We start from the raw sequence: 21,083 nt of genomic DNA, 5'->3' as shown, positions 1-21,083 counted from the left end.
ACACATCAGTGGTCATGAAACACTATTTATATAAGCCATTTGATACAATGATAATTATTATGGTGTGTACGCCTTGTATTTGTTGTGTCCTCTGAAGAGCGCTGGATTGAGCGAAACGTATCTTCGGCAATGGATATGACAAATATAGTACGGTTGGAATACTATTATTATACACTCTTCTAATTCTTAAAAAATCCCTAAGATACTAGACTAAGAATGTAGTTTTTAAAAGTGTAATAGGCCTAATGCTAATGTTTTATGACAAATATGATTGCAATCATTCTTCGCTGGCTTGTAAAAGGCGTACACACCGTAACATAATCCTGATAGCAAAATATATAGACAGAATCGTTACTGAGAATAATCAAAAATATATATTTATTTGTCCTTCACTTTTGAATATAATATTTGGATTTTACAGCTGCTCCAACATTTAACATAGCTTGTAAACGACACATTAGATAAAGGTCTTGAAATAAACAATGCAATGTTGTCACGTGTTTTGTTCTAATACATCTACATTTATGTGAAACTGGTAAACACCTTTTTATAGCAAAACTTTGAATCAAATTTATATAAAAAAAAATACTTTTTCAGTTTAAATCTCGTAAAACATAATTTTATGTCTTAGTAAAGATAATATTGTTCAGACCCCTATGGGAGAAGAGGGGTCCTTAGGTGTGCTGCAATTTTTAAATGTCCGTTTCTGAGTGGTGCTTTGGATCGATTTTATTGAAACCTTTTTTTCCAATTATTACAATACCAAAACAGGCAAAGGTCCAAGTTCTGATGAAAATAATAATATAAAAAATCCCCGTGAATCGGAAGCCCCTTGAATTGCTAAGGGCCAGAAGCTATTGCTTAGTCTGCTTTTGTCTAGCGCCGCCAGTAGCGATAAACTTGATTATAACCTACTTGTACGAAAATCTACGATAAGGAAAATAACTGACACCTACGTAGTGAACAAAAAGATTATAAGTTGGGTTTTAGTTACAAGTAGCGTCTATACATTTAATGGTAGAGGAAGTACATTATTGTTAGTAGTACATACCATATGTGTTCACATGTTTTTATACAGTCTTACCTTAATATCCATAAAGATTTTATATCTTTAGACAAGGAAATATTGGACACTGTATAACCATCATCAAAGTCGTTAATAATTGTTTACGATAAAGATTCGTGAGTGGAGGAAAGGCGATCGGTGTTTGTTTGTTGTTGGTTTTTTTTTTTAGTGAAAACAAAAAACCGAAAAACAAGAGAAGAGTCTTCTAAACAATGAAAACACTGCGCATGCGCATCCTTTTTTTGCAATTTATTATAGGGTTATCTGCCGGTGTAAAATTCAATTCATTCAGTTGGTTACACTTCTGTTGCCGGTACGGTGATTTGCAGCAATAATGTTAAGCATAAAAACACACACACACACACACACAAACTGTAGACATCCCATATTGCCTCAAGACCTTTTGGTTACAGGAAACGTTTTTAAGGAGCTATTGGATACTGAATAACGCACATTTTTCCATCCACGTACAAAAGCATGTACATGGGATAAAGACAAAGCCGTACAAATATTTCCATATTGGTTAATATCTACAAAACATGATCCCTTTGGATATCGTTAATTCCACTTCTTGATCTAAGGAAGATTACAAGTGGATGATTAATAACGCATGGTGATAAACTAACAAACGTCTCTAACGAATGACTTAGAAATTAAGGTGTTAGATTTTGGACCTGTTTGTTAATCTTGGCCTTGTTTTAGCATAAATCATGATTACCCTCTTAAAAGTTCTTCAATGATGAATAAAATCCCTTGGCGATAATTAAGTGTCAAACAATGCTCTCGTGACTTACTAGTAGTCACAAGTTTAGCACTTGAATCAAATGGCATAAGAGAGCGTGCGTCGAATATTAATACATTCTATAAAGTTTGTTGGTTTGTTGAACGTTCGTGCAAAGCTATTCGAGGGATATCTGCGGTATCCGTCCCTAAATTTGAAGTGACAGTTTACAGGGGAGGCAATTAGCCAACATCAACAGTTGATATATCTTTGGCTACTCTTTACCAACGAATAGTTAAATTAGCCGTTACATTATAACACCCCCACACCTGAAAAGGCGGGCATGTTTGACGACGAGCTTTGATCCCGCGACCCGCAGATTGTGAATCGAGCGCCCTAAGCACTAGGCCATGCAAGGCTCTATCAAGTTGTAAGTCACCTTTTGTAATTCTAGTTGTGTAGAGGTAACCAGCACAAACTATACAAAAAAACTAACATATTTAACTGTTTTTAAATAGAGAGGTACTTTCACTTCTGTAATTTTTTAGGGCGCTGATTGCCCTCTTATAGAACTCTATATTTCAGAGCTGGTGAGTTGAAGTCATATCCGTGCCATAGCACAAAACGTTTTCTACACTTTATGCTGTGGGTGAGTTATAGGGCGACAATAAAACTTTTAGCGTGAATAACTGGTAGTAAGGTGTTGCTGATTGGCTACTAACTCTCTGGTCAGTAGTTTAATATTAGGGAATGCTACAGATAGCCTTACTAAATTTGCCGTAAGTACCAAATGCGAAGACTTTCGCAACTTGTCAAATTATTTGATTCAAGAACTCTTAACCATTACGGTTGGCAAAGGAATTACTCAAAATTTACTTTTCATTTTGAATTTATTATCACGATATATCGCAGTATCTATTACTCATGCAATTTATCTAATAATTCATATGCACACACACACAAACACACACATATATGTATATACTCGTATATAGTATCATAGAGACAGTAGACTCTATATATAGGGATGACCAAGTTACTCAACAGACATAATACAAATATGCACGCTAAAATACCAACATTGACAGACAGTTTTACTTTAAAAGATGATTGCCATTCACTTTCATTTGTTTCTCTACCCAACAAGCCCCAAAACAAGTCAAGAAACCATCGCTAAGATACCAAACCAGAAAGTGACCAACCCACCATATTGTTCATCTTTCTTCTTCTTGTTTCAGTCGATTTAATTCTACAAGTACTTCATTATTAACGTCAATTTAAAACTAAACCCACTCTGTGTGTTTTTGGGCAGTGCACGATGTCATCGCTTAGTCGTAATAATTAGTAGTAATTTAAACATCATAATTATAGTGTAAACGATGCTATCATTACCCCTTGAAGCTAGCTTTTTACAAAAATCTTGTGTTCCTTTAAAAAACTTAAGTACAGTATGAAACAGGAATTACCACCCAGTAATATATGAACATTAGATGATTGTAACGTATAAAACACTCAATGTTTTGTACAATATACAATCGGTGTCTTTAGAGAGCCAATCCCTGTATTATGTATGAAGTGAAGGAGTAAAAAAATCAATACACATAATATTGAATTTTATTACACACATTCTTAGATTACACTAACTTTCAGTCAGAGGAAAAAAGTCACAAAACAAGTAATAAAAACATCTTGTAAATGTAAAATGATGTAGGGATGGTAGTGCCAAAATGAATGCAAGCAAGAATATAGGGATTACATAGCTATGCATAGATCATCCCTACATGACTTTCAATATTAATATTTAATATTACACTGTAAAATGCATACTAGAATTTAATAGTACTGCAGTTGGAAGTTATATATTCCTGGCTGTTGGTATGCACTTTGGTCATGGTCATGTCAGGGTAGACATCAATGTGGTTTAATTAAGAGCCTAGGACTTACGTACAAGGGAAAACCAAGTTGAGTCAAAACATGTCTTGATTATTACAGTGTCTTGCTACGAGGTTGGTCAAATTTACCGACCTCATAACCATTTTATACTCGTACACTTTACAGTGTAATATTAAATTTTAATATAGAAAGTCATGTAGGGATGATCTATATATAACTGTATCATCCACACATTCTTGTTTCCATTCTTTTTGGGACTGCCATCCCTACATCATTTGACATTTACAAAATGTTTGTTATTACTTGTATCATCGTTTACAAACCTTATATTTTGAAAAATATTTCCTTCTCATTTGGTTTCAAATACTGAGATTTAACCATTCTAATTAGCTACAAACAGATAGAACAAAGGTGATGAAGAAAACATTTTGATTCAACAATATTGTTAGTGAAGCTTGTAAAACGATCAGTTTAAGCAACACCCGATCATGATAAATAAAGCTACAAATGTAACATATCAAGATGAACAAGGATAGGGATGTAGCACCAAATAAGATCATCAAGGATATGGATGTAACAATGTAGCACCAAATGTAGATATACATAGTTAATAGGAATGTAACACAGCAACAGCAACAATGATATGGATGTAACACAACACGATATGCAAGGATAAAGATGTAATACAGCAAGATCAAGAAGGATGTAACATCAGATCAAGATCAATAAAAAATCGCGAAATGAAATGTGGGAATCGATATGGAAACATATTTGTAATAAGGTAATGTGTTATGACACGAAAATATTCTGTTTTAAGGGCTAGTTAAAGAACAAAAAAGAAAGATCGTCTATTAAAAAAGTTTATTTTAAATAAGGAAATTATATTTGTAATACTAATCTTAAAACTCATCAAGATTGACATGTTATTTGTTATGAAACGTAAAGTAAATGTTGTACATTTTTATTCTATAATCTGAGCAATGAATGAGTGCTTAAGCAGTAACAGAAAGTTGTGAGAACGATGATATGGATATAAGATTTGTAAGATACGGATATAATTAGAATTAACTTAGAAATATAAAATACTGTCATATGTTCATGTTTATGGTAACTGGTCAAGAGCAATATCCTTGTTAGGTAACGCCTGAGACCGAAAAATAAACAAGTATTCATAAATAAAGAAATGAAAAAGAAAAATATCACAAGAAATATCACTAACAAAGAGCAAAATAAAACGTTTCGTTTAATAAACAATCTTCTGTTTCTGTTATTGAAATAAAAGTAATAATAGTTTATAATTGATCACCACATATAGTTTATAATTAATCATCACATATAGTTTATAATTAATCATCACATATAGTTTATAATTGATCACCACATATAGTTTATAATTAATCATCACATATAGTTTATAATTAATCATCACATATAGTTTATAATTAATCAATAGTTTATAATTAATCATCACATATAGTTTATAATTAGTCATCACATATAGTTTATAATTAATCATCACACATATAATTTATAATTAATCATCACATATAGTTTATAATTAATCATCACACATATAGTTTATAACTAATCACCACATATAGTTTATAATTAATCATCACATATAGTTTATAACTAATCATCACATATAGTTTATAATTAATCATCACACATATAGTTTATAACTAATCACCACATATAGGTGATTAATTATAAACTATATGTGATGATTAATTATAAACACATATAGTTTATAACTAATCATCACATATAGTTTATAATTAATCATCACACACATATATATATGCAAACAACTGAACGAAAGATGTTTTCATACTTATTTTTAATCGATTATACAGTTTTAAAATAAATAACTGTTCGCTTCCCCCCTCTCAACGGTAAGTCTGAAGGCTTATAACACTATAAACCTGGTTTCGATACTCACGGTGGGCACGGCCCAGATAGCCCACTTTGTATCGTTGTGCTTTAAAGAACAAACAAACAAAATAACTGTTTAGACTGTATAGTAAGAGAGTTAAAAAAAAAGATTTCATTGTTTCAGAAAATTTGAAATATACATATTGTGCGTGACAAACAATTGGTACACAAATTTATACTTAATGCATCTCTCTTTGGTATATTTAAGTATATGATGCATGGGTGGTCAATGAATTATAATGGACAGTGTAATTTCAGAAAGAAGAATATGAAATGAGAAAAAGCGAATCTCCAAAGTATTGTATTTCTACGATAATAAGAGTTCGATAAGGTATATTAGTAAGGTTACATTTGAACATTTTAGTGTTTATTTTGGCAACCTAACAGTCTCTAAACAGAACCGAATGGGAAAATAAAAGTATGCCATAACTTCTAATCAGAAGTAGTAAACCTCTCTGGATTAAAACTACAATAAATTATAATAACATATAATTTAATGGAAAAAATTCAGAATTAGTTGCTAATAACACATTTGAAAATCAATCTCAGACTAGTTGTTACACTATAGTATTAAAGGCCAGTCACTAGAGTTAGCATAAGTATAAACTACGATCATACCACTATATAGAATACATCACACAGAGAACTGCACGTTCACGTTACAGAGATTAGAATACGTTGATTCGTCACTTGGGTACTCTCATACTTAATGATATTTTCAACCATAATCTCGAAAGCATTCTCATAAGATATAAGATATAAACAGCTTATTAATGTAATGTAAGGACTAAATCAATATTTTAAGCCATCAGTGGAAATTATTCATTTTATAAGTTTATATAAAACAAAAACAAAAGGCCAACATTTGTCTTGTTTCAATCAAACCCTTTGTGTTTTTACAATATTTAAACAGCTTGCAAAATACTACATAATAAGTAATGACATTTGAAATACTATAAATAACTTAAAGATGTAAGTATAAGATCCACAAACAGAAATTACTATGAATAATGACCCCCTATGTTTAGTTTAATGAGGGATCAAAACTTATCGTCACTTAGAGAACTACTTTTAAATGTTTTTGTAGACAAATGATCTAATATGCTACCAGATGTACTACAGTTGTTTGCCAAGGTAGTAATAAAGGATTTATTACATATAGTTGTTTCACTAAATCTCTTTAAATATATGAGTAAGGAAATAAAATTTTAAAAACATGAAAATCCCTTTTCAGTGCTAGGAACAAGAAATGGTTTAAAATTCATTCATCAGATTTGTACCACAGTTAGTTAAGTTACACATCTACTGACTGATTATCAGGAGCTCAAAACTTTAACGTTGAAGATAACTCTTAGAATCAACATTAACGTAAAAAACATAAAATCCATAAACGTACTACCAGGAAGCGCAGTAAAAAATGTAGTGATAAACCTGGGTTCAATTTGTGTATGACTTTTTCTGTTAATTTACTAGACTTTCAGTAATTTATAACGGCAATAGAAGCTATGCCATCACTCAAAGCCTCATGTTTCTTTGTTCGTTTTTTTTCTAGAATATTCGATATACGTGTCATTATTTACTGTAGAAAAGGCGACAAGCCATATGAATTAAGCACATGTAATTTAGCTCGCTAACTTCAGAGATGTTCCCAAAACGTAGCAAAACATATATAACCATTACGTTTGGTTTTAACAGAATACACCGATAACTTAAATTTAGCATTTAATTTCACTGTACTACGTGGATTTACTTAAAGTTAGTTAACATTCGATGGAAATTATAATACATATTTCATTTATAAATAAAATTATTTATATTTCGACAATGATATACAAATATATTTACATCAGCTGGGATTGCATGAATATATATTGAATTATGTTGACAATAGTAATATGCATATATTGAGTAATCATTTATTTCTAAGTTGTTGTTTTTTTTTTCATAAAAATGTTTAATTTTTGAAAAGTATTGTAGATCGTGCTCACCAAATCTTTCTGTGCATTAAAATACAAATAAAACACTCAACACTTGTTAAATGAATACCAGATAACTACTGTAATTTTTAAATATTAAGATGTAGCCCAAGCTTCCGTTAGTATTACAAAGATAGAAAAAACTCTACACGAAACGAAAATTAAATTATCTGATGAAAATATGTTTCTTTAGAGGCAAAAAAGCCCCTTGAAACATGTTGTCTATAATTAAATTTTCTAATTACTGGGGATATCTTGAGCTTCTTTTACATTTTTTGTCTACATTTTTAAAATTTGCAAATTAAATATTTCGAATATATGTTTGTCTGAAAGTTGTAATAGGAGAAACGAAGTCCTGAGACTTTAATACAAACTGTCAAATAATGAGAAGTCATATTTTAAAATCATGGTGGGAAAAATATGTTTCGCATACAAAATAAAACTCTGAAGTTTAAAAATTCATTAGCAACATACTAAATCTGTTTATGAATTATATGAATGAGATCAAGTAGGTAGTAAATTAGAAATATTGCGTGTCAATCAGATATACGGAACGGTGACAGATTAAGGCTAAATGTTGAGAGTAAGGACGGGTCTCGAAAAATTTCATAAGCATAATTTATTTTGAGTGATTTTTTTAATATGTTATATTTTCATTCGTAATTTATTTCAGTGAAATTCATCATGAGAAAACCTACTGTTAAAATATTCCGTTATCAACTGAAAAGTTCTTCGACGGCAAATGTTTACATAACGTAGACCGAGTGATTTTATGCATTTATTGGAACACTGCTCCGAGAATGTGTCAAATTAGATCGAGTTTAAACACTTGTTATGAACTTTAAAAGTAGGGAAAATTTATACATGAGAAGCTAATATCAACAGGCCTTCACAAAATGAGAAGAACAACGTTATATTTTGCAAACAGCAAAATGTGACATATTTATATTCGTCATCTTAGGATTTAATGATTATGAATGTGGTGTTAAAATGCCTTCCAATGATTTAAATAGTTGTCTGAAATCTGGAAAATGAGTACGCAAAAGATAGCTATAATCGAATAAAAAAGGGTAGTACGTTTTATATGTTTCCTAAAACTATACCTGAAATATATTTTCTAAGGCTATTACTAAAACACGTCTGAATGTAAATACTATATCAAATAATGTATAAAAGTATTGGGCTGCTACTGAAGCTCAACCTGCACGAGCAACAGATGACTGTTTAACATTTTAAAACAAGAGAAATAGTCTTTTTACGTAGTACTTCGATAATTATAAACTAATTAAAGTCTTGAAAAGAAACACGAATATTCATGTATACAGTGACTTCGTCTAATATAGTATTATCGTCATACCGACAACTATACATCAAGTTCATACTTACAGTAAATTTACAGTTAAATTTCATTACACATCTCTCCTTCTGCTTCCTGAAACAAAGATAAAACTGAAGAGCTTAAAATACACAATAATTAAAATTTTAATTGTGTTTGTTAAATTAACGATATCTGTTGAATAACTCGAAGTCCTTTATACATAAAGCAACATTTTCTTTGAATCACATTTCACTTGTACAAATCCTACATTTAGATTCATAAGTTTCACTTATATTAATTATCAGACAGAGATAATTTAGCACGAAACTTCTATGAACATCTATGCATTCTGTATAGTTAGAATGGTATGAAGTAATCCGAAGACCAATAATACTTCAGACCAAGGTTGAGTGTATCGGTATCTGTGGTGATATTTGGATGCTGAAAACAAAAATCCCAATATCACGTGGCGTAGAACGGAAATATGCCTCATTTCTTCTTAAAAGCTTCATCTTAGCACGAAAAATTCTAGCGGATATCTCGCTCCAGGCGCCTACCCAACAACTATTCTGTTTACACGATACACTGATTATTGTGGTAAATAATCCATGAGAAAGGACATATAGGAACAACACTGTAAAATAGTTGGAAAAATATTTTTATAAAATATTCGGCAAACAATCCTAGTACGTTTGTTTAGTATTTCAAATCCTTTTCTTTGTAATAATTCTGATATTAAACCAAACTTAATATTCTGGTCTAATATATGGCAACAATAACCAAGACTGGTTCCAAAACTAGCCAAATACTGAGTGCAACTTTAACCTTTATTTTTTTGAATGTTATCTACACTGTACTGAAACTGATTACCATTTTATACGCACAGTATCTCTGCAGATCCAATTGTCAGTCAAAAGTTTAATGGCTATTTAAGATAGGGTGTGCAAAAATATCAGTATTCTGGTAATTTGGTAGTTATTTTTATAAAAGTAAAAAAAACAAAAACCTCTGATTGACGCAGCCGCCTGAATTCGTTATTTGAAATATACAAGTACATTTAAACGTATTTATTAGTGCACCTCCTGCTATGCATCAGAGCAAAGCATAACTGCATTTATTTTTAAATATTTCACCTCAGTGGCCATCTAAACCTTTACTTTTCGAATGTTAAATAAAAAGTTACCCAACTATCTAATGAACACACACACACACACACATATATATCTATCTATATATACGTTACTTACAAAAAGGATAACGAGGTTTGTTCAAATATGTATATTTTTAGGTTATCAGTTTCTTTCAAATTTAGCATGATTATTGCGGAGGATTACATTACTCCTAGGGTTTGTACGTTTATGCACCAATAATTCCTTACGTAATAGGCCTGTATGAGAAATGACCCAAATTCTGCAAAGCAAAAGGCTAGTTTTGATTGAATAGTAAATATATATAATGTTGAGATAATGCTGGGTTTATGAATTTGCTTGCTGGTATTGACTTTTGCAAAGGGTATGCAAGTTGCTAAAAACCAGTTAATTAAAAGTGAAGTTTGTAGAGCCGTCACACTGCTTCAGTAGGGCTGCACCCAGACAGAGGTGGCACGGGTCATGGGGTATCACAATCTATGGTCAGTAGATTGTAGCACAAATACCAGGCCATTGGAAAATACAACAGGAGGCCAAGCCAGGGTCACAGAAGGACTACAGGTGCAGCAGTTGACTGATATCTGCGGAACTTAGCTCTTAGAAACCGCACCAGCAGCGCTAGGAATCTTAGGAACGAGGTTCAGCAAGCCATTGGAGTGTATATATCATTGCTCAACGGCCAGGAACAGACTCCATGATGCTGAGGTCAGGTCCAGGATACCAGTTAGAGCCCCTGTACTAACCCCAAGACACCAAACAGCATGGCTGGCGTTTGCTCGAGAACGTGTCACTTGGATCCTTCAGCAATGGACCTTTGTCCTGTTCACAGATGAAAGCGGATTCTGTGTATCTTCAAGTGATCAACATGTGAGGGTCTGGAGACGTGAAGAAGAGCGATATTCGGCCTGTAACGTTGGAGGTGGCTCAATCGTAATCTGTGGTGGCAAATGCATGCAGGGGGCGTACAAAGCTCTATGTGGTGGATGTTCGCCTTTAACTGGTGCTGTCGGAGATAAGTGTCGTATATCAGCAGGATAACGCCCGTTTTCACACCGCTAAAATCACGCAGCAATGTTGTTTTTTTCAGGATGAAGGAATAGAGCCACTGGACTGGCCTGTTTAACTACGAGAACTAAATCCGATTGAGCATGTGTATGACTTGCTAGGGAAAGCAGTTAGAGACAAACAATCTGCTCATACAGTTGTCCAGACAAACAACCTGCTCATACAATTGTACAGACAGACAACCTGCTCCTACGGTTGTCCAGGAGTTAAGAGCTGTCCTTATCCAAGAATGGAGTTTGTTGACCCAGGAAGTCATCAGAGATGTCATCAGCAGTACGGGAAACAGGTGCAAAGAAATAATAAACAACAGAGGAGAACCTACCAACTACTAAACACTCATTTTGTTAAGCTTGTTCGTCTTAATAAGTTATTTTTCTTTGATATTTATGCGGCTAAATATTGACATTTTTCGTTAATTTTGCTTTTGTTTGTTATTTTCAATGTATTTTTTCAACTTTCTTCGTATTGTTTACTCTGTGATATTTGTAATAAACAAGTTTCGTCAATAGTGAACGTCAAAATCTGATTATCATTCAATTTTTTGTGAGAGTGTATGTTACAATAGTCTCCTAAAAATAGTTTGCTCTTTATTTTATTTACTTATCCAATTTAAGCATCTTAAGTAAAATATGATCAAATAGAATTATATTCTATTCTAAATAAATAAAAGTTTTATCCCCAAATTTGAAAAAAGCAACATTCACAAATCCATAACTCAGTCAAACGTGAAGATGCGTGCTTGAATAAGCAGAAGAAAAAATAATTATTTTGTTTCATTAATTGCTTCAGGAAGTGTTTCTAATACACATTTTCTCGTTAGAAGGTTTAAAAAAAATAATTTTCATATTATCGAAGTTATTTTCCATTCTCAGCCATGCTGCAATTGTATATGAAAAATATCTGAGAATAAAGAAGATGTATATATAAACAAACATTTTACAAAAGTCCTTTCTTTACGTTGGTACCAGGTAATTCTCGGAACAAACCAATAGCATCTGTGAACCAACTAAAGTAAAGGAAGTGCTCCAAGCCGTGTTAATTAGTGTGTGATATTGGTATGCCACTTTGAAAACCTTTGAGGTTGGCAGATAATTCATAATCCAGCCTTGTTGAAAAATATAACATTTGGTAATATAAAAACAAAATATGATACACTCGCTTGTTCAGAACTTCCCAAGTCTAACACAACAGAAAGATTCTTGCCAGATATCAAAACTAGAGAAACTTGTCCAAAGCAATCAAGTAAGTACCGTTGGAGATAGTGTATAAGCTTGGAAACAAACCATGTACACATCGTGATGCACTTGTTTATTCTAGATTCATCTGGTCTTGCAGAATGAGAGGCATAGAATAAGCGGATGTGTAAGAAACATTGAGATTAGATTGTGGCTGAACAAACATATTCAAATTTATATAATGATATACCCGATGCAATTAATTATTCATTTTTATGAGAAACATTGGATGAGAGTACTGTGTTAGTCTTAGTAAGATATCTTAAAAGTACACATCTTAGAGGAAGAAAAGCAGCAAATCAATTTAAACTAACCATAAATATTGGGCTGAATGTTAAAGGATACTATTGATTCTTGTCCACTTAATTTACCAATGATCATTTGCTAGCTCTTACTTCATCTATTAAACTTTGCCATTAAATTCAAACGGATCATTTTCTTATGTTTCCTTATGTGCCTGTATATGAAGTATAATAGCTTAAGATTGTTAAAAAAGGTTTCGTAGCCTAACTCTGGAAGCAGTGCGCAAGTCTTAACCCAGTACTAAAAGATGTTGACTGTTTAAAAATGTGTAGTCACATCTCCTGTGTAGCCCCATCTCATGGAGGTTATAGCTTCCCACCAATGCTCCATCTAATTTTTTTCAATCAATGTGCGGAATGAATTGTTTAATGTGCATCAGTATCAAGGCAATGTGCGGATGTGTGCTACCAGTTTTTTAAGGGTGGGGGTATTTTTAGACCATCGACCCTATTGGATCATTAGGCTGCTTTGCAATGCTACCAGGTGGTTATTTGGGCTTTAGGCCTGCCGACTGCCAGGTTCATTAAGGCAGTCATCGTGTTGAGACTCCTTCGCGGCTGGAATAATGATGTGTGCAACATTTGATTGGTTGTTGTGCGGATGCGCAACCGCACAGCTTAGAGGGAACACTGCTCCCCACAAATATATATCCCCTTGTCTTAAAATCTAAGACCAGACAGATAACATTATGGCCATTGTTCTATTACTGTCTTCATATGTATGTCTCTCCACTTCATGTTTAGTCCATAAAAGACATGATTTTGAAGAGTTTTAACTCTGAAACAATACATTACTGTGTCCTAGTTCACGGTCAAGGGTTACTGTTTATTAAAAGCGTCACATAAATGAAACATGCTAGATTAAATACATTAAATGTATGTAGAAAAATCTGAACATAGGAGATATACGCAAATATAACCATAAAAATCGGTTGCTTTGTGCTCAGAGTAATTTCTAGGTGTCTGATTCAATTTATTTATCAGTCATTAAACATATTCGTATTTTATCAACAGAGTAATTAATGGCTAAGCTTAGCTCATTGTACCGTCTAGTGAATTATGCACACGCCACATCACTTTCCAGAATGTTAATACAAAACTGCTGACTTTGACAGGTATATAGCAATGGCCAATTACACATTAATGACTCTGAAGTGTCAGTTTTCATTTGATTAACTAATATTCTCGTTCACGGCACTTTGTTGATTCACACCACTCAGTTTTTAAACATACAATAATCGCAAAAGAACGTTTAGAAAACAGCTATATGTCTTAAGATACGTACTTCTAGTCGGCTGAACATGGTCTAATGTTAGCATGCGGTTCTCTAAACTGAGGATGCGTGGTTCACATCTCGTTGCCGCAAACCCCCCTTATGCGATTAGAGTAGCTTAAAAGTTGGCGGTGAGTGCTGTTGATTAACTGTTTTCTCTGTAGTCTAGCAGTACAAAATTAAGGACGAAGATATAGCCATTGTGTAGCCTTGCGCAAACTTCAGAAACAACCAACTTTTCTGCTATAGGATTTATGGATTGTCATCGATAAATCGGCAACGAATATGTAAGTGTGCCTTTTATAACGTTAGTTCCTTTCAGACCATAACTATATCCTACATCTACAGGATTTCTCGGCCCTATCTAATAAAAGTTCTTTATTTACAGTTTGGCTGAGTCAAACAGTCTATGACCCCATAAACAGTTGTTTACCATAGTCGAAATAACAGTTTTAATGTTAGCCGATTCTAAATCACCAGTTAAAAGCAGAATTACACACACGAGTATTAGTTACATATGCGTTAGCCAACAGTAATACCTCTTCTCTTGCTTTTTTACCCCCCAGTGGCACAGCGGAATGTCTGCTAAAAAACAGGTTTCGATACTCGTGATGGGCAGAGCACAGATAGCCCATTGTGCTTAATTACAAACAAATAAACCCTTGCTTTTTGCTACTCTAAAGATATAAACTGAAAATACTTTTGAAAAACACTAGACAGTCAAAAAGCTAAGAAGGATAACAAGCAACATACAAAAAAAAATATGTTCAGTTTACTGAACCTCTCTAGTTTCAAATTCAGGTGTATTACTGAAGAAGTATTACTATCACCAGTATTTCCTCTATCTATATTTTTTAACTTTAGCTAAGAGACTGTGCAGTAATCTTAATTACTTGTATATACATATTTTTAAAATTCACTGTACTGCTAAAATTGACAATTCCTATTATTAAAACTGTTAGCTTCAGACATACAAAATTTTAGGTATCACATGTTCCTGAAATGCAGTCTTTATATTAAAAAACAACAACAACAAACTTGTTTTTATTATATTTATTCACCTTCTGCAATATAATAATGAATAGATATTTGCGCTCAATACATTGAAAACTATGATATGTAACTGCATTAACAAACAACGCTGCTGTATAAAGAAACGAAAGGTCTATATTGTTATCAAGAATAAATGCAACCTTTTGGAACAACATTTTAGATACATCAACAAATCACGCTGCTGTTTAGGAAAGGTCTGTATTGTTATCAAGAATAAATGCAACATTTTGAAACAACATCTTAAATACATCAACAAACAACGCTGCTGTATAAATATACGAAAGGTCTGCATTGTTATCAAGAATAAATGCAACATTTTGAAACAACATCTTAAATACATCAACAAACAACGCTGCTGTTTACGAAAGGTCTGTATTGTTATCAAGAATAAGTGGAGAATGCAAATTTTACCCTAGAAATTGTGACTTAGTCACTGTTTTGTTTTTCTTATTTTAGTCTCATTTTAAAGCCAGCACACAGAACATTTTTTTATCTGCTAATGAAAACACACGTTAAACAAAAGGATGGTGTTAGCCAATCTTTATAGCAAGTATAGGAGATGATAGATTGAAACCATGCTTGTCTTGGATAAACAAACGATCTGTCAGCATTTCTACTGAGACAAACCTAATACGCGTCAGGAACACGGAAAACCGAAGCATTAATTTTGTTGAGTGCCTTTAATTGGAAACGAAGCTGTGAAGTAAATGTTTCGAACGTTACAGTAATGGCTTCAAATGTGCTTTCTGTTTACCTATCAAGGCCTACCTTTAAATTCGTAATGTGATGAAAATGCTCGATGTATAGGAACACGTACAACGTCTTGTAAACACTGAAATATCAGTAAGTTTCGATTTCGATATGTGAATTATTTTGCTTCATTCTAAAATATTCTAAATACATAATTATTATTACTAATAAAAAGCGCACACACTTCCGGTTGCTCAGCGATAAGTCTCAGGGCTTATAACGATAAACATCCAGTTTCGATACCATCGGTGGGAAGAACACAGATAGCCCAGTATGTAGTTTTATACTTAACAACAGACTAACTAATTAACTGATAAAAATTACAATTAAAACAAAGTATTCCTAGTATTTTTCTTCGTTAATAGTTTGATGTTAAGGGCGTAAATAATCAGAGATTAAATGATATTTAAATACGTTATTGTTCAACATGGCTAGAATTTTCTTAATACGTTTTGTGGTGTAGGGAATTAAACATTGAATATATTTCAAAAAAATGACAGTCCATAGCAATTACATATAATATAAGTGTATTTAATATTATTCAGTATACAAACGAAACGTGAACTGTACCGGACAAAAGTCACAGTAAGGCTGTGAATAAAAGAAACAAGTAAGACAATTAGAAGTCTTGTTACACAACTGAAGCTCTAAAATGACGTGCACAATAATCAACTTGTCCATATGTGTGAAGTCTTGCTCCAGCATTTTCGGGACCAATAACGTTATAGTTTGTATATGAGAAGCGTTGCTACTTCCTTCTATGGAACTCATTAACATAAGCGACATCTAGGTAGGGTTGACGTGTTAACTCTTCGTTGGTTGGTTGTTGTTAAACTCAAAGCTACACAGTGGGCTATCTGTGCTCTGCCAACCACAGGTATCGAAACCAGATTTTTTGCGTCGTAAGCCTACAGACTTACCGTTGTACCACTAGGGGGCTGACTCTTCGTGGAAGTTAGAATAAGCGATAAGTAAGAAATAATAATAATTACCGTATTAAATACTGCTAAAGAGTAAATAATTTGTTAATTCATTGGTCTCGATAATGCTGGAGGAAACGTCCATGTAACTAATTTTTTGTAATGTTAGGATTTCAGTCATGTACTATGATTTATATTTATATGTATGCATTGCCTTACACTTTTACTCTTCGCAATCTTACTGTACTTTTTACCCGTAAGAGTTTTTTTTATTGATATCTGATGTTGTTGTTTTTAGCAATGATGTATCCAATAGCTTACTTTTTCCTTAATAAAATAAAATATTATAGAAATGTATTTAATTACAATTTTAAACATAAATATCTTAATTTACCAATGATCTATTTCTTGAGAAGTGTTCACATGACACTTAATTGGCAGTTGTCACGTTTGACCACTGGTGGTGTTACGTCAACTATAAACTACTGTGGTACAACGAAATTGAAAATAAAAGAAGGAGAAAGTTAAATCACACAAAAAAAGGTTAAAGTTAAATATATCTTTCAATGTTCCCAACGTTTCGGACTAAAATGCCCTTTGTCTGGTGATTTTAAACTTCAGAGGAACAAAAGGTTTGATACCACACGGATTACCAAATACGCAACGTTCAAAATTAATATCATGAAACAGATATAAAGGAGCATACATTTGAATCAGCAACAAATAAAGGTTGTTTTGAAAGTCGGATAATATTGATATGTATATATCATCTATTTATCGTTAGCCAGTTTTGGTTTTATAGTAATTTAATATAACTCTTTATAACTATGGTATATACCTATAATGTTATACCTACAAAGCTATACTTCACTCATGTAGTATTAACTGAAATTGTTTGATAATTATCCAAACATGGTGCATTACCAGTTATTTTGAGTAATACATTTAAGACCATCAGAAGTTACTCTGTAAAATATTGTCTCTTCAGCTTACTCTTACTTCTGTTATAACTATACTTACTGGCAACATAAAATTATAAGTTACTAAACTTTTACACCACCACCAACAACAACAAGAAGGATCGTAACAAGCTAGAAATGTATTAATGTTTCCCTTTTAACTGAAGCTTAATGTTCAATGCTATTTTACAGTGAGCTTATGCATGAAGGATTAGGGCGTCAAAGAAAATTTGGAAATATTGTTTCTGAAGGATTGATTTTAACAATGGGTGTTATATGATAAAACATTCTTACTTATGACGTGCATTACTGAAGACCAACACGTGTGTTCTCGAGACGCATGTAGTGAACTATACTTATGTGACACATTAATAAGTAAATATGTTATTACCTACCCGTAAAGGAGAGCTGCTCCAGCAATGGCTCCACCACACTGAGCTACCGCATACAGACTAGCCCTGAGAGATGATATTTTCCTGGTCACAAACATGGTAAAAGTCACAGCAGGGTTCACATGTGCACCAGAGATATGACTGAAACACTGAGTCAGAGTAGCCATTGTTAGACCACTGGTCAAGGCCTTGATGGTCAAGTTGCTGGGATCGTGACCTGGCCAAGTAATGTGAGCTCCACACAAAAGAAAGACATAGAAGAAGCTTGCTAAACATTCTGCTATTATGGATCTCCAAAATTCAAGCGTCTTAATCTCCTCTCTGATGCTTTTTTGCTTGTTCATTTGCAAGTGCATTTTCTCCACCCTATCAATTAGGTGTAAAAAAAACGATTCCAACGATATGGTTGCCATTGTCCGATAGTGATGCACTCCTGGACAACTCTCTCAGTATCTAGAAATAGTTACAGTTTGTAATATAGGATTGCTTTTAATGTGACACCTTTAAAGTGCAGAATGTACAGAAAACATATCAAGTTACCAGTGAGTTTAATGGAAGATACCGTATTAAATGAGCCTCAATGTTTTCTGGGTTAACATACGAAGTTTCAACTGACCTCATATTCGGAATCAAAATATTAGTACACTAATCTGCGAAGTTCATATTAAAATATTTTGAAAAGTGTGATCTTTAAATGTTGGATCAGATTGAAAGATCATGCGTAAATAGAAGGAAAGCCGTGTGAACAGACTGAACGTTGCCGCACGCGCAAGTCGGGCGACCACCGCACGAGTCCACTCAGTTAGAACGCGATGAGTGTTCGTCCTTAGAAAACTGTCAGCCTTTGACAGAAAAATCCTTATAAGAAACCAGCCATACTGCTAGTGTTAAATGAAGATTGTGCTATAAACAAGAATCCTCTCTAAGTGAAAATACTACAAACGTTTATAACTGTAACAGATCCAATAGTTCAGGAGAGAAAGCACCATCAAGAACTTTACCTTTTTGTTTGTGCTCGGATGTCGCCTGCCCGCTGCTAGCGACGACTATCTGTCTGGCACGAGAAAATTGGCACGAGCTTTGACTGACAAGTAGGTGGAGCTCGGTAGGATAGAGGTGATACAAACGCTCAAGATATAAACATAAAATAGTACAAATATACTATCAGTAAATATATAATATCAGTAAATCAAGGAAGAATTAATTTGATATTTAAAACAAGGATAATGTTATTAAATACTTAAGCTCAGCTCTTCTCATAGTGCTGAATTATTATCCTTGTTTTTACTTCGGTAGACGTGGCATTATTATTATTTTCACTTAAACGAGCATTCGGCATATGTTGCTGTAAAACAAGCATGAAACCTTGGAGACTTTTTGCCATTTCTTAAGGGTTAGCGTGTGTTTATTATTGCTATTTTCCATTTTTTCGTAAATGAAGTATATTCAGAACAGTAGACATGGCAGTTGCATATTAGTTTCCTCCAAAATTAAAATCAAATATATATTTATATACTTGCACCAAATTTAGAGACAAAATGAGATATCAACGCCGTGTACTTATAAAAAAGTCTCTTTCTAGTTTGCAAAACCTCTTTGAAAATATGTATTTCGAGTCATTTTTAACATTTGTTTGGCCTTCATTTGAAATGTATGTTTGAAATACACGTTTTTCTAGCTCGGATTGCTTTTAATATTACACTTCTGAGCAGTTCAATTAACTGGGGTTTCTAGTAATAAACAAGTATTGCTCTGATAATGCTAATTTCATTAATGTTATCCTATGGGAAAGCGAAACGAAAATAAATAGAATTCGATAAAAAAGTGGTAAAACTAGAATGTTACTGTATTCTTCTTATCTTTTTATATGTTCACATATTTCAGTTGTTAGAGTTTCTTTTCAGTCTACTTTCCCTCGTACAAGGTTGAAAGCAAGTCATGAAATATTGAACGTTTTCACAACTAGCTGAGTCATTAGTGAATTTTAAATTGCCTGATATTGATTTGACTCAAGAGTATACTTTAGGTAGGGGCCATAACTGAACTCAAGCTTTTCATAACTGCTTGATTCTTACTCGATTTTACTAGTTGTTCGCCAGACAGTCGGAAAAAAAAACATACTATAGGAAGACTGATATTGAAAAGAAAAAAAACACCCCATATTAAATTCAGAGAACAGGTAGGGTTTGAGAGTTGCAATACACCAATAATACCAGCCTGGAATCTCGTCATAAATTTGCTAAGCAACAAACTAGGCTAAATAAAGTTTTCAGTTTCGTTTTTCTTTTCGAACGTAGTTATGTCATCGGTGGATTATCACTAAGTCTTAAGTACCATGAGTTTGTTAAGATCAATTACAATTATATATATATATATAATATTAAAGTCTAATATATATATGATTACATACAGGTTTTTATATACATGGAATTTCAGCATATTTTTTCTTCAAGTTTAATGCTTCATGTTTCACGTAATAAACTCGTTTTCTTGTGTGTAAAACACCATACGAACTCCGTACTTCTCTGTAAAACACCATATGAACTCATGTACTTCTCTGTAAAACACCAAAGTCGATACAACCTGGGAACACTCATGTGTTTGATCCCGGTGAAAGCATGGCTAAGTACACTTTAATTCAATCAATCATGTGTACGCCCATGTACAAGCGTTTATCTTCATTGATAATAATGTTAACTTAGGGTAAGGTAGTGCTCCATCTACCGTGTATTCCACCTTCTTCTCTTTGCCGAATCCCTTCCTTTCATTCATGACAGAAATAAATGTACGTCTTATACATGGCGACGTAACTAATTCCTTGCTAAAAGAGATAGATGTATATCTCCTACAAGGCAACATAACTAATAATTCATCCTCGCGGTAACAATTAACGCAATAACAACGCTAAAGTAAAAAAAATAAAAAGTCTTCGGCCATAAGAAATCTCTATGATGAATAACAGTTAATTAGGTGAATTAGTGTTAGATTGATTTTCATATTTTCTAATACAGTGTTTTATGACAATAAAACCTTTGCACATGATGACTTTTTATGAAATGTAAATCGTTTTCTTTCTC

General features: G+C 33.0%; 1 protein-coding gene across 1 annotated transcript in view; it reads right to left on the bottom strand.

Moving 5' to 3' along the window:
• LOC106470722 (neurogenic protein big brain-like) overlaps positions 1-19,091 on the bottom strand; it is a gene marked incomplete at its 3' end in the record, with an annotated part of 67,490 nt that extends 48,399 nt beyond the window's left edge. The window contains exon 1 of the mRNA XM_013931287.2: positions 18,010-19,091. Coding sequence (XP_013786741.1) covers positions 18,010-18,419 — 410 coding nt within the window. The remainder of the gene's footprint in view (positions 1-18,009) is intronic.
• Positions 19,092-21,083: the final 1,992 nt, after the last annotated feature.

Source organism: Limulus polyphemus, unplaced genomic scaffold, assembly GCF_000517525.1.
Source record: "Limulus polyphemus unplaced genomic scaffold, Limulus_polyphemus-2.1.2 Scaffold4183, whole genome shotgun sequence".
NCBI lineage: Eukaryota > Metazoa > Arthropoda > Merostomata > Xiphosura > Limulidae > Limulus > Limulus polyphemus.
Note: the sequence above shows the minus strand (reverse complement) of the source record. Positions and strands in the feature narration are given on the sequence as shown.